The sequence below is a fragment of the Panthera leo genome, chromosome A2, assembly GCF_018350215.1.
Source record: "Panthera leo isolate Ple1 chromosome A2, P.leo_Ple1_pat1.1, whole genome shotgun sequence".
Lineage (NCBI taxonomy): Eukaryota > Metazoa > Chordata > Mammalia > Carnivora > Felidae > Panthera > Panthera leo.
In genome coordinates this window covers 11029621-11049524 of record NC_056680.1, presented here as the reverse complement: position 1 = coordinate 11049524, position 19904 = coordinate 11029621, and the positions used below count along the sequence as shown (strand labels likewise).

General features: G+C 42.1%; 2 protein-coding genes across 2 annotated transcripts; both read right to left on the bottom strand.

Annotated features, from left to right (window-relative positions):
- Positions 1-1571: 1571 nt before the first annotated feature.
- Positions 1572-2588, bottom strand: LOC122214085 (olfactory receptor-like protein OLF4). Its single transcript, XM_042928729.1, has one exon. The coding sequence runs from the start codon at positions 2586-2588 to the stop codon at positions 1572-1574; it is 1017 nt and encodes a 338-aa protein (XP_042784663.1).
- Positions 2589-15129: 12541 nt separating this feature from the next.
- Positions 15130-16071, bottom strand: LOC122214084 (olfactory receptor-like protein OLF4). Its single transcript, XM_042928728.1, has one exon. It carries the CDS (start codon positions 16060-16062, stop codon positions 15130-15132), a length of 933 nt encoding a protein of 310 aa, XP_042784662.1. The 5' UTR covers positions 16063-16071.
- Positions 16072-19904: the final 3833 nt, after the last annotated feature.

Here is a 19904-nt window from a genome sequence, read left to right as displayed (position 1 = left end):
TACAGATTGAATGTCATTATGGAAATAACAAATGGGGGGGGGTGGGGAAAATTTTTTAAGCCCATCCTAAAATTAAATTTAAAACTTAAAATTTCAAAGCAGGAGCACAGGATGCCATCCCATTTATTTATGTCTTCTTTAATTTCTTTCAGCAATATTTTATAGTTTTCATTTATAAGTGTTTTGCTTGTAACAGGTTAACCCATCATTCACCCCAGCAAATAAATGCCCTTAAACATTGCCATTGGTATTCCATACTTGATTGGGAGATGTACAACTTGAAAAGAAATGTAGTGCATACTAATACAAAGGACAATTTAAAATTTGCTTTATCATAATCGAGGTCATCTTTGACTTGAAGGCCATAGTAAGTCATTCTTTTTTTTTAATATGAAATTTATTGTCAAATTGGTTTCCATACAACACCCAGTGCTCATCCCAACAGGTGCCCTCCTCAATACCCATCACCCACCCTCTACTCCCTCCCACACCCGTCAACCCTCAGTTTATTCTCAGTTTTTAAGAGTCTCTGGTGGTTTGCCTCCCTCCCTCTCTAACCTTTTTTTTTTCTTTCCCTCCCCCATGGTCTTCTGTTAAGTTTCTCAGGATCCACATAAGAGTGAAAACATAAGGTATCTGTCTTTTTCTGTATGACTTATTTCACTTAGCATAACACTCTCCACTTCCATCCACGTTGCCACAAAAGGCCAGATTTCATTCTTTCTCATTGCCACGTAGTATTCCATTGTGTATATAAACCATAATTTCTTTATCCATTCGTCAGTTGATGGACATTTAGGCTCTTTCCATCATTGGTCATTGTTGAAAGTGCTGCTATAAACATTGGGCATAGTAAGTCATTCTATTCATTCGAATTTCTTTTTCCATGTAGACTCCACTGGTAGACAAGTATTTGATAATCAGTTTGCCAGCGACTATGTAAGCAATGGTGACATACAGCCATGAAGCCATACAGCCAGAAGAGAATGGGATCCTAATTAGGAAAATAAAACCAATGGCCTTTTATGAAACACACTAGTATGTTCATCAGGAAGAGCAGGTAGAGATACACAAAGGAATGACAAACACAAAGTGAAAAACTGTGGTCTCAGATTTAGAATAGAATAGAATAGGATAGGATGGGATAGGATAAGATAGGATAGGATAGGAACAAATGGCCTACTTACCAAATTGAATTTTTCCATCAGAATGGTAACAAATGTCTATTCTCTTAGTAAAACTAAAGACATCTTGAAAGGGGTGATTTTTGTCATTTGGGAAGAAATTATTCTTAAGAAACCCAAGCAATTCAATGAGATAAATGGGAATTCCTCATTTTTCCATATCACAGGTTGGGAATCAATTTAGAAATAAAGAAAGAAAATGAAGGGAAAATTGTTGGATATCAGAGAGAGGGAAAAATTTAATAAATGACTAACTAAATTGTACTGAGTAGTTAAAAAAAATAAAACTTCCAGGAAATAAGGAAGCAAATTCTATGTCCAGAATTTGCTTAAAAAATCACAACTTCTGAGTCTAAACCTCTTAGGCCAGCAGTCATGGGAAATTCTTCAGCCCAAGACAATTAGCCCTTTTATAGCTGCCATTGCAGAGAATCTCCTCAGAGCGCCCTTTATGTCTCTGTTCCTCAGGCTGTAGATGAAGGGGTTCAGCATGGGCGTGACCACCGTGTACATCACCGAGGCTGTGGCACTTGAGTGGGAGCTCTGGGTAGCAGCAGAGCTGAGGTACACTCCCAGGCCAGTACAATAAAATAAGGAGACAACCGAGAGGTGAGATGCACAGGTGGAAAATGCCTTATACTTGCCCAGAGCTGATGAGATCCTACGTATGGAGGAAACTATCTTAGAATAAGAGTAAAGGACCCCAGCCAGGGGAGCACCACCCAGCAGCACAGTTGCAAAATACATCATCATGTCGTTAAGAAAGGTGTCAGAACAGGCAAGTTGGATCATCTCATTGAGTTCACAGAAAAAGTGGGGGATTTCCACCTCTGTACAGAAGGACAGCCGCAACACCATTAAGGTTTGTAACAAGGAATAAAGAACACTCATGATCCAGGACACCAGAACCAGGAGTCCACAGAGCTGGGGGTTCATGATGATTGTGTAGTGCAGGGGGTGACAGATGGCCACAAACCGGTCATAGGCCATCACACTCAGGAGAAAGTCATCCAACACTGAAAAGATTATGAAGAAGTTCATCTGTGCGATGCAGTCCTCATAGGTTATGACGTTGCTCTGGGTCTGGATGTTCCAGAGCATCTTCGGGATGGTGGTGGAGGTGAAGCAAATGTCTACAAAGGACAGGTTGGCCAGGAAGAAGTACATGGGGGTGTGGAGGTTGGGGTCTGTGCTGATGGCCAAGATGATGAGCAAGTTTCCAAACACAGTGATCAGGTACATGGAGAGGAAAAGCCCAAATATGAGGGGCTGTAGTTCTGGTTCTTCTGAAAATCCCAGAAGAAAAAATTCTGAAATTTGTGTTTTGTTGCTCAATTCCATGTGGTGGAGGTAGCTTCTTGGAAAGAAGGAAATAACATGAGTACATTTCACACAAACCTTCATTACTCACAGAATTGAAATACTACTTTTATAGTTTGGAGTCCAGAAATTCATTTTAATATGTTGTATGTGGATACAGTCCCCTTCAGGAATGCACCTGGACATATCTGATATGTTCTGTGTGTTTTTTTCAATCAGCTTCTTTCCTAAGGGATCATATATTTTACAGTTTTACTAAGAAGTTCTTCAAGAATTTCAGGAATATACATTGAGTGCTGACCATGTGTCAGGCACTATCTAAGGAATGAGCATAAGGTGTTAAAGAAAAAAAGTCCTACAATGATAGAGAAAAAATATAAGCAAATAAGAGAATTGTATAACTTTTTAGATGGTGAGGAGTGTTATGAAGAGAAGAAAAACAGGCATAAAACAAAGCAAATAGGGCATTCTATTTTTGTGGGTATTAAAACAAGGTGCTGTCGAAAAAAACCACCAGACGCTGAATAGAAGCGAGGCAAGATTTTATTCATGGCTGGGCCAAACCTGATCTTCTGATCTTAAGGAGAAAAGTGCAGAGAATGGCCCTGAACAAAGGTAGCAGTGAGCTTATATGGATTTTAGCAAGTCAGAATACGTCATTATTTAGTTAACCAATTACAATTTACAACATCTCATGGTAGCCAATTATATTGTGACATACAGACCTTAGTTTTGGTGGGAACCTATCAATTTAAAGTTTTTTGTCCTAAGAGGGTTTAAAATGACGAAAGTTAGACACCTTGTTGTAAGTTGCAATCGCTTATGAACTCCAGACAGCAAAAACAGGATCAAAGCATGTTTATTACTGCTGGGCCAGACAGGGAAATACAACAGGTCCTGAAATTCTGGTCCCGAACAAACTTTGGGGATGTCTTTTAAGGGCTGTATCGACCAATCGGGTTGCAAAAGGGTGGCAGTTTGAAAGGGCAGGCACCAATCACACAATGTTGTAGGTTTTTAAAATGTAAGGCGGGCACCAATCACACAGTCCTGAAGAATTTCAAAATATAACTTGTTGACCTAGCTAGTTGAATGCTGAATCACAGTGTTTACAATATTAATCTTCTATCTAGTTCGAACAGGATGCGGTGCCTGAGAATGGGGAAGGGTGATTACGCCAAGCAGGTTTACAAAAGCTCAAACAAGCAGTTAAGAGGAAGTTTTATTTCTCAGTAACTCAGCAACTGTGGTTTTAAGCAGAACTAATATCTAGGGAACAGGAACAGCACTTCTAGGAAAGCCCAAAACAAACACTGGTTCAGCATCTCATACTCTGGGGTCCTTCTAAGTTTACATAGGTCATAGTTTACTCCCAGGCTACAGGAGGCTAGCTATGTTTGCCCTAAGATACCGTGGGGCAGTGAGTTCGTGACTTTTTACATGTTGGTCTTGCCTAGGCCAGATCTTGGTAGAAGGGATAGGGGAGCGTTTTGCAACCTAAGTTATCCATTTAGCAAGCAGGCGAAGTTATGGAAGCAAGATAGGGCGGTTAGTGATTTCTGATAACCCTAATAGGGAACTACATAAGCTTTTATCTCAATTATTCATGAAAGGTGAGTTTAAGCCAAACTTATATACAATAAGCTTTCTGATATCTTACAAGTTGATCTATTACAGGTATTTGGGCAAATTCTGCAACAAGGTGATATTGGAACACAGACCTTGATAAGATAGAGAGGTAGATGTGGGAGTATGGGGGAAATGTGCCCAGCAGAGGGAATGGCCAGTGCAAAGGCCCTGAGGAATGTACTTGTTTCAAATGTTCAAATCAAAAAGGAAGCCAGCGCTACAAGGGGAATGAGCCTGAGAGGCACTGATGACAGATGCTGTCAGACATGTGATGAAGGAAGTGACCTCTCTGCTACTACTGTGACCTCAAGGCACAGGGCCATTCTTGTCCACACTACCTTTCCCTCTGTATTCATCATGCTGCAAAGCCATCCCATGAATTGACACAGAACCCCGTCTTGGTGCCTGCTCTTGACTGAGTTCTGGCCCCTGTATTGTGTCACCTTGAGATTAGGAGTCCTGGCCCCTGTTGTGAGGACTGATCACCCTCTACAAGTCACACACACACACACACACAGGACACCGTGGTCTTCTGGGTTGTGTAATCCCTGTCTTTACAGCCCCCACCATCCAGGTTATGCTGAGAATGGATACAACCCAAATAGACCAGATCAGTGATCTTTCCCCTGAAAAATGTAGAAATGGTTCCTGGAAATGTTAATTCCTAAGCCTCCCATGGACAAATGAGGTTGAAACTCTATGTTGGGATGGCCATCTCCTGTTGTGTATTTCACAAACTTATGTTTAATAAGTGGAAAGACAGAGGGATGGTAAATGAAATGGATGAGGCAGAGTGTGGAGAATAAGCTTAGGAATTCCCTGAGCTTGCACCGATGAGTTAACAAGGCATAAAGAAAGAGAAAGCCACAGGATGAAGGCATCCAACAGTAGGTAAACAGGGCAAAGGTCCCAGTATAGGACAAAAGTATAGGAATAGGAAATCTCAGGATAGAAGCATCCAAAATGAGATAAAAAGTTTAGGTATTCAGGGCAGAAACACCCCCCAAATGAATACAATAGCAGAAAGCTGCTTTCCCAGGAAGGAAGGACTAAAATTAGGTAAATGGATAAACAGGGCTGTAGACCTCAGCAAGGGGAAGTTGCCCCAAGGGGAGCTAATTAGCAAAAGAAAGGTGCCTTGTAGACCCTAAGGTAGCCTGCTCTGTCTGGCTTGCTTCCTAGGCCAGTTTAGGTAAACAGAGGTGGCGCCTCATGTCTGCTGTAAACAACCATCTGCCTGGCACCAGGATTTGTTTTGCATTGACCCAAACTCCTAACACCACAAGTCTTCAAACCCCAGCTTCCCCCACGCCCATGAGTTAATGTTGACGGTTCCATTGTCTCTCTGCCTGCCCATCACACCTGTAAGCCTCCTGATCCTAATGAAAACAGAGCAAGGACCCTTACTCGGGGCCTTGTCTCCTCCTGGACATTTGCCTCTCTTGCATTACAATCCTGTGTCCCCTCTCTTGCTAGACAAGACCCAGAGTCTAGGACAACAGAACAAGGATGCAGTAAGCTCAGGGGGTCCCCAAGGGATTGTGACAAACAGTAACCTCCCTCGCTTCTGGAAGCTTTGCACCCGACCACCTCCCCTGATGCCCAGCAAAAACTATGTGAGAACACATTTAACTCCCCCCAAAGACGAAAGTGCTGATATCTTCCTAATGTCAAACACTTTACATATAGCGGGGCCAAGGGAAAAAATGAGCAAGAGGATAAGCCAACACTTCACAAAAGGAAGCACACGTGATTGGCTGCAAGGTGCACAGTTACAAGGTCAACCACGGAAGACTTCGCTTTCACGTGCCTCTTGCATCATTACTTGGGCAATTCGTCTTCATGGGGGCTGACAGCAGGTGAGGGTAGCCCTGTTATCCCTTTCGCTTTTTAATGTTTATTTCTTTCAGAGAGAGAGAGGGAGCACAAGCAGGGGAGGGAGAGAGGGAGAGAGCACAAGCAGGGGAGGAGGGAGGGAGAGAGAGAGAGAGAGAGAGAGAGAGAGAAAGCACACAAGCAAGGGAGGGACAGAGTCCCAAGCAGGCACCATGCTGTCAGCACAGAGCCCAACAAGGGGCTGGATCTCACAAACGGTGAGATCTGAGCTGAGCCAAAACCAAGAAGAGGTCTCTTAACCCACTGAGCCACCCAGGCGCTCATCTCCCATCCCTATGTGATGTCCTCTCATCGATACTCTTGGACTCTGGGTATTGATCTCTTTGTCACAAACCCAAGGGGCACCTCGAATCCTCATTCTGTATGTCAGCCAGTGGACAGAGGCTTCCCCAGACCATGCTCTGTAAATGCTCCCGACATCACGACAGTCCAGTTTTGTACCAAATAACTTGTTTCATATGATTATGCTTGACCGCATGATGCCATCCGTATATTTATATTATTGTTCTCTGTCCTTGGTGCTACACAGAAACATACGCTGGTGAAGGGATTTCACCTTCTTTGTTCACTTTTGTTTTTGTCACAAATGTATGTCACTATATGGTTAATATGAAAAACCCAAGGATATGAAAAATTATAGAATGAAAAAAATAAAGGGATGATGCAACCACGTTAAAATGAGTAGTTTGAAAACAACTGTCCACAGCAAAAGTATGTGAAACATAAAAACTAACTGAAATTGGCTATAGAAAAGAAATTATTAAGGATATCAACATGGATTCATAATTAAATTGTCAATGGCTTACACATGAAAAAAAATATATAATGTTCCTAGAATGCTCAGTTTTTATTTGTTAAATGAGTCAGAAATTAGGTCTCAATGTATAAGGACATTGACCATATGGCAAGGTTTTATTTCGGTTTAGTTGGAAAAGGTTGAATTGCTATATAACAGCTAGAATAAATGAATATCTAAACCAGTGCTGGCAGCAATGGATATCTATGTGGAAGAATATGCAGTTGGTCCCCTCCTCAGACACTTCACAAAAATTCAGAGGGATTATGACCCCAGTGTAAGTGTAACCATACAATATAGCAGAACATCAAGGAAACTACATACAACATTCACAGGTGAGCAAAACCACTAAATAAAGCCATAATCTCAGAAGTAGGAAGATAGATTTATTTAAATAAAATTTAAAAATTTTATGATCAAAATATGTTGCAAAAATCAATTGAGAAACGATCTCAGGAAATCATTTGAAATGCTGATAATGTTTTAGAGAGAGAGAGAAAGAATAACCTATGGGCATATAATAATAATAAAACCAATCAGACGGTCATCAAACATATGACCTTGGCTGAAACTGAGGGATAGTTTAGGAAAATAACAAGATTTAGGAAAATAACAAGAACTGTCTCCTTCACCCAGCAGCCTGGAAAAAAACTTACAGGGCTGTTACGTTGTTTGTGGTTGAAACTTTCCAATAGGAGCCAAAGGGTTATTCTGAATTTGTTGGGGTAAGAGTAAGTGTTACAAGGTTGAAGGCAGAACCTGAAAATGACTAAAATACAGATACTGACATTCTTTCACCAGGAGTTTCCCAGTCTCTGCACCCATCCTGCCCAGAGCCTGCCCTGTGGTGGGGAGCGTCCTGGGCCCTGTAAGATGTTCAGAGCATCCCTGACCTCTGTGCACCCCTCTCCAGCCTGACAGACAAAGTGTCTCCAGACATTGGTCAATGTCCCCTGGGGGACAAAATTATACTCGATTAGAAACACACATTGAATTTAACAATCTCAACATAGTTTTTCTAGCATGGCCATAATAGCGACTGAATGATAAAGAATAAGAAAGGTCTTCAAGAGTGTGAATGGCACTCCCTCTGAAACTGACACAGCCACTGAATAAATACATGAATTACTTAATTAAGCAAACAAACACCGTGACCACTTGCTCCGGGCTACGTTGGATTGGCTCTCAAGTGGTGACAGTTAATGATCTTGGCTTCCATTCTCTCTGACCCTCTCACCCATGGTCCACTGCACTGTTGGACTCACCTGGCTGGGGTGTCTGACGGGAAGGTCTCCTTGTGGAAGCCTGAATTCTTCCCTGGATAGCAGATGATAGGGACTAAAGCTCTGCCCTCACCTGAGACAGCAGGAGGCAGTGAAACATCAGTCCTCAGCCAGAACTAGGATTCAGAACAAACAGAAAAGCATGCCCCTTCCTGTGCAAGGTTGCATGGGCTGACAGACAGGAGACCAGGAGATATTTACAGCTCCCTGTGTGTGCTCATTAGGTATATTCCCTCTTCTTACTCCAGCACAGTTCCCAAGCAGAACACTTTTGCACACATAGGAAATTTCTCTAATGAACCATGTTCCCAAGAGACCAGTTTAGAAGTAGTGAATCCTCAGGGACAACAGGGTGGCTCAGTCGGTTGGGCGTCAGACTTCAGCTCAGGTCATGGTCCTGTGGTTTGTGAGTTCGAGCCCTGCGTTGGGTCTGTGCTGGCAGCTTGGAGTCTGGAGCCTGCTTCAGATTCTGTGTCTCCCTCTCTCTCTGCTCCTTCCCCACTCTCAGTGTCTGTCTCTCAAAACTAAACATTAAAAAAAAAGTAGGGAATCCAGTTGGATGGGCTTTTTTTTTTTTTTTTTTTGTTTTTTTGTTTTTTTGTTTTTTTTTTACTCCTTTTCCTTGAGCTTGCCTCCCTCCTGGTGAGTAAATCTCCCAGCACCTATCTCAGCTCCCAGTTACGGTTTCCTCCAGGTCTAAGACTGAGGGATCCTGCCTGGACTAGGTCTCTTTATCTTCAAAGCATTGATTTGTGGTGGGGACCCAGCTATCTCCAGACGTGTTTACTCTTCTTTTAAATGTGGTGGAGAACTCAGTTCTTCTGATAATAAACCTTGGGCACTACACACATTGGGTTCAAGATACATTTGCCGTTACTATTAGGACTTTCTTACTTTATCTCAAGCTAAAAGCTGTCACTTAGTCCCACTTATAAAGGCTTTGTTAATTATAAGAGATATACTTAGGTCTTTGTACATGCTATCACCTGTATCGAGCATTTACAGGGAATGTTTAATTCAATGTTCTGTAAACGTGTCGTCCCTGAGAAACTCCATTTCTAAACTCCATTCTCCAGGCGGGAATGTGCTTGGTGGCATCTGGTGACCTGCCCGAAGTCAGTGCTCGAGGATGTGGGCCTTGAGTGGGATTCTGTCGGGATGCTTCTGGTTCTCAAGCTTGGGGGCAGTGGTTCTCAACCAGAAATGAATTTTCCCCTGGGGATGTCTGGTGACGTCTGAAGGGATGCTGCTAAACACCTCGTCCACAAGAAAGCACCCTCCAAAAATAGACTTAAGCTGTCCCAAAGGTCTGGTGAACAAGTGAGAAAACCTGTTCTAGACCAGCCCTTCTCCAACCTCACATGGTCTACAAATGTTTATGAATCCACACGGATCCTGCTGCAAATGCAGCATCTGAGTGATAGTCCCCGGGTGGCCCAGAGCTTCTGCATTTTTGACAAGCTCTCACTTGTTATTTATGTGCAAGTTCCAGTCCGTGTACCACTCTTTGGTTAGCAAGGGTGTGATCCTGTGTTAGACACAGATGTAGGTAGTTTTAGAGATCTCCTATACAAAAAATCATCGTTGCATGTAATTTGGAGGGCATAGTGTATCCCTCCTTCTAGAGGCTGTGTCAATTCTGTGTTTGTTTCTTTTATAGGCAGGCACTAGTGTGGCACAAAATAATACACCCGGGTTTTGTTTTTTTCATGTGTCTATTATTTTGTAATAGTTTTAGTACAGTTGACACACAAGGTTACAACAGTGGGAGGTGCGGGCTTCCAGTTATGGGACGAATAAGCCATGGGAATAAAAGGCCCAGCATAAGGAATGCAGTCAATTTATTGTAACGGTGCAGCCCGGGGACAGACAGTAGCTGCTCTCATGGTGACAGAGCATAATGTATAAACTAGTCAAATCACCTGAAAACAATGCACTTTTGAAAAAGACTTTTTAGAAGACAGAGGAGGAGCCTCCTAAGCAGGTCCACATCGTAATCAGTGCTTACGAACATGGTATTTTCTAGAGCTCAGTGAATCAAGGTAGGCGATTGAACAGGGCTGCCAATCAGCTGCCATTCAGATACAACGATTAGCTGTGATTGTCCAGGTGGCACTCAGGTAGTCACGACAGTCCTCCAAATGTTGAGGAGGGAGTCAAAAGAGTTGGTGTCAGAGAGACTTTGAAACTGCTACCCTGTTGGCTCTGAACGTGGAGAGAGAGCCATGACCAGAGAATGCAGGTGACTGGCAACAGAGACTGGAAATGGAAAGGAAACAGATTCTCCCCTGAGCCTCCAGTAGGAAGTCAACCCTGCAGACTTCTTGCTATTAGCCTGATAAGACTCCTTCTGAGCTCTGACTCCAGAACTGTAAAGGTGTGTATATTTTAAGCAGCTAGTGTGGAGATATTTTACAGCAGCGGTAGGAATCTCATACTGACACAGTCAATAAAATTGAGACAACCAACTTTAAGCCTCTTGATTCACTCATTAGCTTCCCTTGGTTAAGGGCAATTTACATTTTAACAACCCACAATACGAGGTAAGCGATGAACCATGGGGATCTACCCCCAAAACCAAGAGCACGCTTTACACACTGTATGTTAGCCAATTTGACAACAAAATATATTTTAAAGATGCCACCATATGTAGAAAAAAAATTAAAACAGTTTGGAGATATTCTGCCCAGTAGGTGGTAGAGTGAATTCCTGTGTACATAAATGTGATGTGGTCTGACTATAATGTCTTTGAGGCAACAAAATAGGAAGGGAACTCGTGATCAAAATTAGGACATCTTTTTTATCCATTCATCAGTCAATGGATATTTGGGCTCTTTCCATAGTTTGGCTATTGTTGATAGTGCTGCTATAAACATTGGGGTGCAGGTGCTCTTTAATGGATAAAGAAGATGTAATATATCCCTACAATGGAATATTAGTCAGCCATCAAAAAGAATGAGATCTTTTTGCAACAACATGGATGGAACTCGATGGTATTATACTCAGTGAAATAAGTCAGTCAGAGAAAGACAAATGCCATGGTTTTGCTCATATGTGGAATTTAAGAAACAAAACAGATGAACACAGGGGAATGGAAGGAAAAATAAGATAAAAATGGAGAGAGGCAAACCATAAGAGACTCTTAAATAAAGAGAACAAATTCAGGGATGCTGGAGAGGAGGTGTGTGTGTGTGGGGGGGGGGGGGAATGGGCTAAATGGGTGAAGGGCATTAAGGAGGGCACTTGGGAAGAACACTGGGTGTCATGGCAAGCGATGAATCACTGGGCTCTACGCCTAAAACCAATAGTAAACTGTATGTGAACTAACTTAATTTAAATACATAAATTTAAAAACAAAAATTAACTTCACTCATTGTAATTTAAAGTTTTGTGTCTTTATCTCTGCTTCTTTTTATTTTAGGTTGATTCAACCATTCGTTCTTCCTCTCCAGTGCTATCCTCTCCAACTTTTTCTCAAGTCTCCTTTCAACATAAAGATGAAATCATAAATCATCTGTGTGTGTACACGTTATAAGAAAGAAAAATGTGTGCAAACACACACACACACACACACACATATGACACAACCACTACACTTGAATGGTTTCCTTGGAGTAAAAAATGTATATCCATGCATTTCATTCTTTCCTTACATTTCACTGGAAGTTATGTTGAGCATCCACTCTGCCTTCAGAAATAAGGAAAGAGAGGCTTAGGGAGTTTATAATCTTAAGAATTACCTAAGAAAGCAGTTAAAGCTTAAATTATACACAAATGGAAACTTGCACTATGTGCTATGAATTTTCGTGTAGCTCGTTTAATTCATCAAACTGTACCCTTTAAATATGTGGTGTATTGTGTGCAATTATACTCTGATTAATTAACTGGGAACATATCTATGGTGCAGGCTAAGGGTTGGATAGAGAGCACAGATAGATGATTCTCCTTTACAGGTTTGGGAGATAGCTCTTCTAACAGGGAAGGAAAACCAATGTTACATACGGGTGTGGGAATACTGGGATTCAATGCAAAGAATTCACATGATAATTCATTTTATTTAGCAATAGAAGAATACCCTGCACATAGAAATGTAGTAATAAGACCATAAATTGACTGAGACAGTAGAGCACTACAACCACACACAGCATCAGGGATGAGCCCTAGAAACACAACAGAGAGATTCCTACCAGACCACAGATGCATGAGGAGCCCAGCAGAGATTAGAAATGCTTCCCAGAGCTCCTGGGTGGCTTAGTCCCTTAAACGTCTGACTTCGGCTCAGGTCATCATCTCACGGCTTGAGGGTTCAAGCCCTGCATCAGGCTCTGTGCTGACAGCTCAGAGCCTGGAGCCTGCTTCAGATTCTGTGTCTCTGCCCCTCCCCCACTTGTGCTCTGTCTCTCTGTCTCTCAAAAATAAATAAATGTTAAAAAGAAAAAGAAAGAAATGCTTCCCGATATGATCCCGTTTTATGCTAAAGTTATCATCGATGAGGAGAACAAAAGCAAGAGAAATGTAGCTTAACATCAGTGTCCTTACAACTTGCAGCCCACTGACAAATCCCTGAGTCATGTCCAGGAACTCGAGGCTGCATTAATGTTAATGTTTTATTAGACAAGAAAAGCAACCTTATCTTGACAAGAGCCAAACCTCCATGGCCCCGTAAACCTCACTTTCAGCATAAAGGAATTCCTTAGAAACGTGCTATCTCTACTCCCCTCCTCCATAAACTTAAAAGTATATGATCAGTCATTCTTTACAATCCCAGTGTAGCTCTTTCTGCCCATGGGTCCTATCTCCAAGCTCTAATAAACGCACCTTTTTGCATCATAAAAAGTCTCAAGAATTCTTTCTTCACCATTGTGCTCGGCATCCCCACATCATTATGATATCCTGTTTGATAAGAACAGCCTGTTTGTTATACAGCAACACCTGGCTGACACAATCACCCCAGCAAACAGACTTGAGGTGATCAGACATGTGCTGCTTTTTATTTGTGGCATATGGTCCGACAATTGAGGAGAGTGGTTGTCATCCTTCTGTGGTTCAAGTCTATTTCTCGTGACTTGATGAACAAGTGACTATATGTAGGCTCCCCTCAGGGTAAGGGGGAGAGTTTGTAGGACATGCACGTTTGTGCAGAAGACCTGGGGACCCTGAACCACATGCCAGCAGGACATACAGCTCTCATATGAAGCATCCTCTGGTCATGCAGGTGGGACAGATTTCAGAGCAGGACAGAGGCACGAAATGGATGGGGCTGATACTGTTCCTTTGCCAACCCTTAGCATTTGTGACAAAAATTAAGAAAAGCGAGTTATTTTATGTATAATACCAGGAAGTGTCATATTAACAGGTAGCACTGGAAGTTCTCAAGTAGAAACAGGAAGAAAATTCCATGATAAAGCATAGAAGACACTGAGCAATCCTTCACCTCAAAAACTAAGTCCCTTCAGCTGTGGACACAAATGTTCTATGCTTAAATAAGTAGATGCACATGATCAACTGTAGAAAGAAAGAAAGAAAGAAAAGAAAAGAAAGAAAAAGAAAGGAAGAAAGAAAGAAAGAAAGAGATAAAAAAGGAAGAAAAAAGAAAAAAGAAAGAAAAAAAGAAAGAAAAAAAAGAAAGAAACTTGTGTAGTAACAGACAGTGTTTTGAAATTTTGCCTCCTCGTATTTATGGTCGTCCTGACACTAAGAATATATCCGGTTGATCTACTTATTTAAGTTTGTCTTTCCATATAGACTCCACTGGGAGATATATTATGCTGAACAAGTTTTGTCTTGGGCTATGGTAGGCTTCCTGGACACCGTGCTGAATAACAGGGAAAAAACAGGAGACCGGTTAGGAAATACAGGAGCATGTTTTTTAGAGTAAGTGCCTGACATTAAGCTCTTGATTATAATGTAAATGCCTGAAATTAAGTTTTGGATTTCTGGGACATCCATTTGAAAACAACCATGTTGAACAAACATACTGTCAGGTGTATGACACAATTACCAAATTAGCACTCGGACCGCCCCAGCCAGGAAGTTCCTGTTGACAAAGCCCTGGGTAACTAATGTAACTGCCCTTGAGTGACCTTGCTTTTCCCCTTCAGCTGCTGAAATCTGCTCCTATAAAACTGTCCAATAAGGTGTGAACCCGCAACCCCCTAGCCACTCTGGCCATGGTCCTCAATAAAGCCAGATCCCTCAGCGGTGCTCCCAGTGTCTGTCAATCCCTGTCTTCCTTTCTCAGACCTCTCCAAATGGCCTTTGGTCATCCCATGTGCCCTCCGGGATCTGTGAGTAAGAGGCATTGCTTTTTTAGAGTTCTCTGATGGTGGTGCCGAGGTGTGTCTTCTGATGACAATAAAGAACCCGAGGGCCAGTGAGTCACAGCATAAGCTCTGGGAATGTCCACAAGCACATGGGCACGGGTGAGTGCCGGGGCTTTCCTAGCCAGAGCATTGTGGTGTCAATAGCCAGAGGCTTAAAGGGAACACTGTTAGAGTCCACATCATCAGTAGGAATGCTTAGGTTGTGATGTAAAAAGATTGACAGACACAAGGTGAAAACTTTGGTTTGTATGTTCATCTACAATAAAATTATGGAGAGGGCTTAGGAGCCAAGTGTAGCTTTTTTCCATATGAAGACTATAACTCGTGATTATGTTCTTGGAAAATCTAGGGGAGATTTACTTCTCGTGGGATAAGTCATTTGAAAAGAAATTATTTTTAAGAAATCCAACTTGTCTCATTAGATACAGAAATTTCCAGGCATTTATGTTCTAAGGCTGGGGAAAACATTGGGGACATATGAAAATGGACAAAGGGGAAACTGTCAGACAGAGCAGAAGCTTGATAAAGTGAGTTCCTTAAATGTATAGAAAAGTTGAAAGCAAACAAGAGGAAATTCCAGGAGAAAAACAGAAGGAGCAGATTCTCCTGCCAAAGTCTATTCAAGGAAGAGCAGTTCTTGGTTCTGAGGCTCTGCCCTGCAATCATGGACACGTCTCCAACCCCAAGACAGTTGGCCATTACATCACTTGAACCCCAACAATTCTTTTCAGAGCACTCTTTATGTCTCTGTTCCTCAGGCTGTAGATGAAGGGGTTCAGCATGGGCGTGACCACCGTGTACATCACCGAGGCTGTGGCGCTTGAGTGGGAGCTCTGGGTAGCAGCAGAGCTGAGGTACACGCCAAGCATCGTACAGTAAAATAAACACACGACCGACAGGTGAGACGCACAGGTGGAAAACGTTTTGAACTTGCCCTTAGCTGATGCAATCCCACGTATAGAGGAAACTATCTTGGAATAAGAGTAAAGGATCCCAGCAAAAGGACCACCACCCAGCAGGACAGCTGCAAGATACATCACCACATTATTAAGAAAGGTGTCTGAACAGGCAAGCTGGAGCATCTCATTGAGTTCACAGAAAAAGTGGGGAATTTCTACCTGTGTACAGAACGACAGCCGCAACATCATTAAACTCTGTAACAGGGAATTCAGGACACACATGATCCAGGACAACAGAACCAACAGCCCACAAAGCTGGGGGTTCATGATGATCGTGTAGTGGAGGGGGTGGCAGATGGCCACAAACCTGTCATAGGCCATCACACTCAGGAGGAAGACATCCATCACAGCAAAGAGTATGAAAAAATAAATCTGTGTGATGCAGTCATCATAGGTTATGACTTTGCTCTGAGTCTGGATGTTCACCAGCATCTTTGGGATGGTGGTGGAGGTGAAGCAGATGTCTACAAAGGACAGGTTGGCCAGGAAGAAGTACATGGGCGTGTGGAGGCGGGAGTCAGAGCTGACGGCCAGGATGATGAGCAGGTTTCCAAACACAGTGATCAGGTACATGGAGAGGAAAAGCCCAAATATGAGGGGCTGTAGTTCTGGTTCTTCTGAAAATCCCATAAGAAGAAATTCTGAAGTTCCTGTATCATTTCCTGGGTCCATGTGGTGGAGGTGACTACCAGTAAAGGGGAAAATAACATGACAAAACTTCACATGGGCCTGGCCCACATTGTTCAAATGCTACCATGTATTTCCAGTCAATAAAATAATTTCAATATTTTGTGAATGGATCTGGGCCCCTTGAGGGGATCACCGTTTCCTCTCTGATTAGTAATTTTCATCCCAACATCAGTTGTTCCCCCAATGGCCAGGTATCATAGAGTTAATAAGAAATTATTTCATGCATTTGAGGAATATATGGAGTGTCAACCATGCTGTCAGCATTTTCAAGTCATAAGGTAGAGGGTGTTGGAGAGGAATGGTACCTTCAATTCAATGATGGTGACTGGATACACACACATATAGAAATGAGATAATTCTGAGATAGGAACAGAGGCTATGAAGAAAATGAAGGCAGGTAAAAAGAGAGAGTGGATGGAGTGTTATGTTGGGTATTCGCTCAAGATTGGCTAAGAAGGTGACATTTAAGCAGAGACTTGAAGGAAGAAAAAAAACATCCTGGAAAGTGGAAAAGGGTCAGCCAGTGCAAAGGCCCTGAGGAGGCATTATTTTTTTTTTCCAGAAAATCAAGGCTCAGAAGGAAGCCAGTGTGTTGAGGGGAATGGACAAGAGGTAATTGTTGTGAATTTCATGAAGACATGTGGCCTCACAGCTGGTTAAGGTTCAAGACACAGGGAGCTCCTTGCCCACACTATGTACCTTTTGCACTTTATTCATCTGGTTACTGTAGTGTCCTGTCCGTGGAACATCTCTTTTCAGTATCACACCCAACATCCTGAGAAAACACTTCAGGGGCGGTCGCATTGAAGGAGGTTGGAATTTTTAACAGGTAGCAAAGGGGCACTTTCTAATTTTGCTGTCAGAATTGTGAAGTGTTATAAAACCCTGGGAGACTGTGCAGACATTTAAAAATATTAAAATACATGGGGCACCTGGATGGCTCAGTCGGTTAAGGGTCTGACTTCAGCTCAGGTCATGATCTCACGGTCCGTGGGTTTGAGCCCCGTGTTGGGCTCTGAGCTGACAGCTCAGAGCCTGCAGCCTGCTTCAGATTCTGTGTTCCCTCTCTCTCTGACCCTCCCCTACTAACGTTCTGTCTCTCTCAAATAAACATTAAAAGAATACAGATATTCTTAGGGCACCTGGCTGGATCAGTTAGTGGAACTCACAAGTCTTGAGCTTGGGGTTGTAAGTTCAAGTCCCATGTTGGGTGTAGAGATTACTTAAAAAATAGTACTTGTTGGGATGAGCACTGGGTGTTGTATGTAAGCCAATTTGACAATAAATTATATTCATAAAAAAAGAGAATAGTAACAACATGGCAACCATTAGACTTTTAAAAAATTAAAAAGATAGTGTCTTAAAAAATACACATATTCTTTAACTCATGATTTCTCAGTCTCTGCAGTGTGGACATTCCAGACCAGATCCTTCTCTGTAGTGGGGTGTGTCCTGTGCATTGTAGGACGTTTAGAGCATCCCTGGCCTCCGTTCACCCCTCCCCAGTGTGACAGCCCAAAATGTCTCTGAACATTGCTCATTATCCCCTGGAGGACAAAAAACCCTTTGGTTAAGAAACATAGTTTATCCATTTTAAAATATTTTGTAACATTGATATAATAGTAATTTAATGAGAAAAAATATGTGACACTATCAAAGGTGTAAATGGCATAGCCACACCATGAAATGTCCTGCAGGTGTTGAAATCATGAATCAGGGGGGCGCCTAGGTGGCTCAGTCGGTTGAGCGTCCGACTTCGGCCCAAGTCACGATCTCGCGGTCCGTGAGTTCGAGCCCCGTATCGGGCTCTGGGCTGATGGGTCAGAGCCTGGAGCCTGCTTCCGACTCTGTGTCTCCCTCTCTCTCTGCCCCTCACCCGTTCATGCTCTGTCTCTCTCTGTCTCAAAAATAAATAAACGTTTTAAAAAAAAATCATGAATCAGGGGCACCAGGCTGGCTCGGTTGGCAGAGTGTGCAAGGTGTATGTGTGCATCACATAGAAAAATTTCAAAAAAAATGAAGACTTTTGAAAGAAAGAGAAAGAGTGAAAATGCACTTCGGGTAAGCAGAATGGCTAAAAACCACTGCATGAAACAAAATTGAAGGAAGACCCTAAACCAACTTCTGAACAAAGCGAGTTAAAAGAATAATAATTTAATGATCTAAATTAGATGGCCAAGGACTTGGGATAAAAGAGTAGGAGAAAGTCTTTTCACGTGGAGACAAAGCGATATCTAAAGTTTTAATTTTATCTCACATAAACATATGTGGACCAATCATGTTTATGGAGGGTGAAAGTGATTCATCAAACATAAAAAAAATGCCTTCCAAGTGATGTACTTTCAATTTTGGAAATAGATCCAATAATAAAGGGCCAAAAAGAACAATAGAGGAATACAGAGTTGTGAAAACTAGTTGGAAATATGTAGAAAGGGTATTTTAAGAGCATAAGTATGCAGAAAGACATTTACTGTCATTTTTGTGGAAAGCAGCTCTTCACAAGTGAAGAATGTTAAGGTGACAGTATACTTCTTTCAGAAAAAAAAAGAAAAAAGAAAAAAAAGAAAAAGAAAAAAAAAAGCAGCGGAGAGAGTATATTATGACTAAGTCACAGAGTTTACCACACAAAACTTACACACTCTCACACATTCTTCACAAATAATTCTACACATCATAAAAAAGCAAAATGTCAAGGAGCCACATTGGTGAAAAAAATGGCAATTTTTTGTTCAAAAGAATGGAATAAAAACCAGGAATAAAACCACTCTGACCCCACTATGCAAACAGCAAGGATTCCCACAATTTTCAATAGAGAAAGTGAGTGGCTAGCTAACCCAGAATATATTCAGACTCATAGGTATTGAGCTAATTGTAAAGGAAGCTCTTTAGCATATCCCTTTTCACAAAATTCATTTAAAATTTTTTCTTTTTTAAAAAAGTATTTGTTTATTTTGATAGAGAGATAGACACAGAGAGAGAGAGAGAGAGAGAGCGAGCGAGCACAAGCAGCGAATGGGCAGAGAGAAAGAGAAGGACAGAGAGGGGCTCTGTCAGGGCAGAGCCCAACTATGGGACTTCAATCCTATGACACCTGAGATCACGACCTGGGCCAAAATCAAGTCAGACACTCAACTGACTGAGCCACCCAGGTGCCCCTAAAAATTTTCATTTGAATACTCAAGAGAGAGAAGGTGCTGTGATATGCCTGCTTCATGTAGGCATGATGTACCCCTTTTGCAGGATGTACTTGGGAGAATTCTTTCATCTGGATTTTTCTCATCAGTACGGAAATGTAATCTAATATGTCCTACCTTAAAAATGAAAAGACATGTCCTCACTCAGTGTATGTCCCTCCACAGCTCATACTTGACTTTTCTACTCTGGTTAATTGCAAAGATCCTTGGTCTTAGGTTCTACTTTTATGTTTCCCATGCCCGGTCTGGGTGGGTTTCCATTATTATCATTTAGTTGTTAATGTTGAACCTTGCATTTCTGAGTTCAATATTTACTTCTATTTATAGCATCATAAATACAACAATCAATCAATTTACTAATCAAGCCAGCAAACAACTACAGCAAACTCTCAGCTCTGACCAGGCTAGATTGGCTCTCAGGTGACCTCAGGAAAATGTTCTTGACTTTCATTCTCTTGACCTTCTCCTGCAGCACTTACTGGGATGTAAAACTCATCTAGATGGGGTCTCTGAGAGGAGGGTCTCTACATGCAATTCAAAACAGCTACCTCATTGGATGGTGGAGGATGAAGCTCTGTCCCAGACGCGACAGCAGGGATGGGTCAAACTTCAGTGTCCCATCCAGACTCA

Coding starts and splice junctions, on each gene's coding strand:
- LOC122214085 (XM_042928729.1), bottom strand. CDS start 2,588: ATGAAGGTTTGTGTGAAATGTACTCATGTTATTTCCTTCTTTCCAAGA.
- LOC122214084 (XM_042928728.1), bottom strand. CDS start 16,062: ATGGACCCAGGAAATGATACAGGAACTTCAGAATTTCTTCTTATGGGA.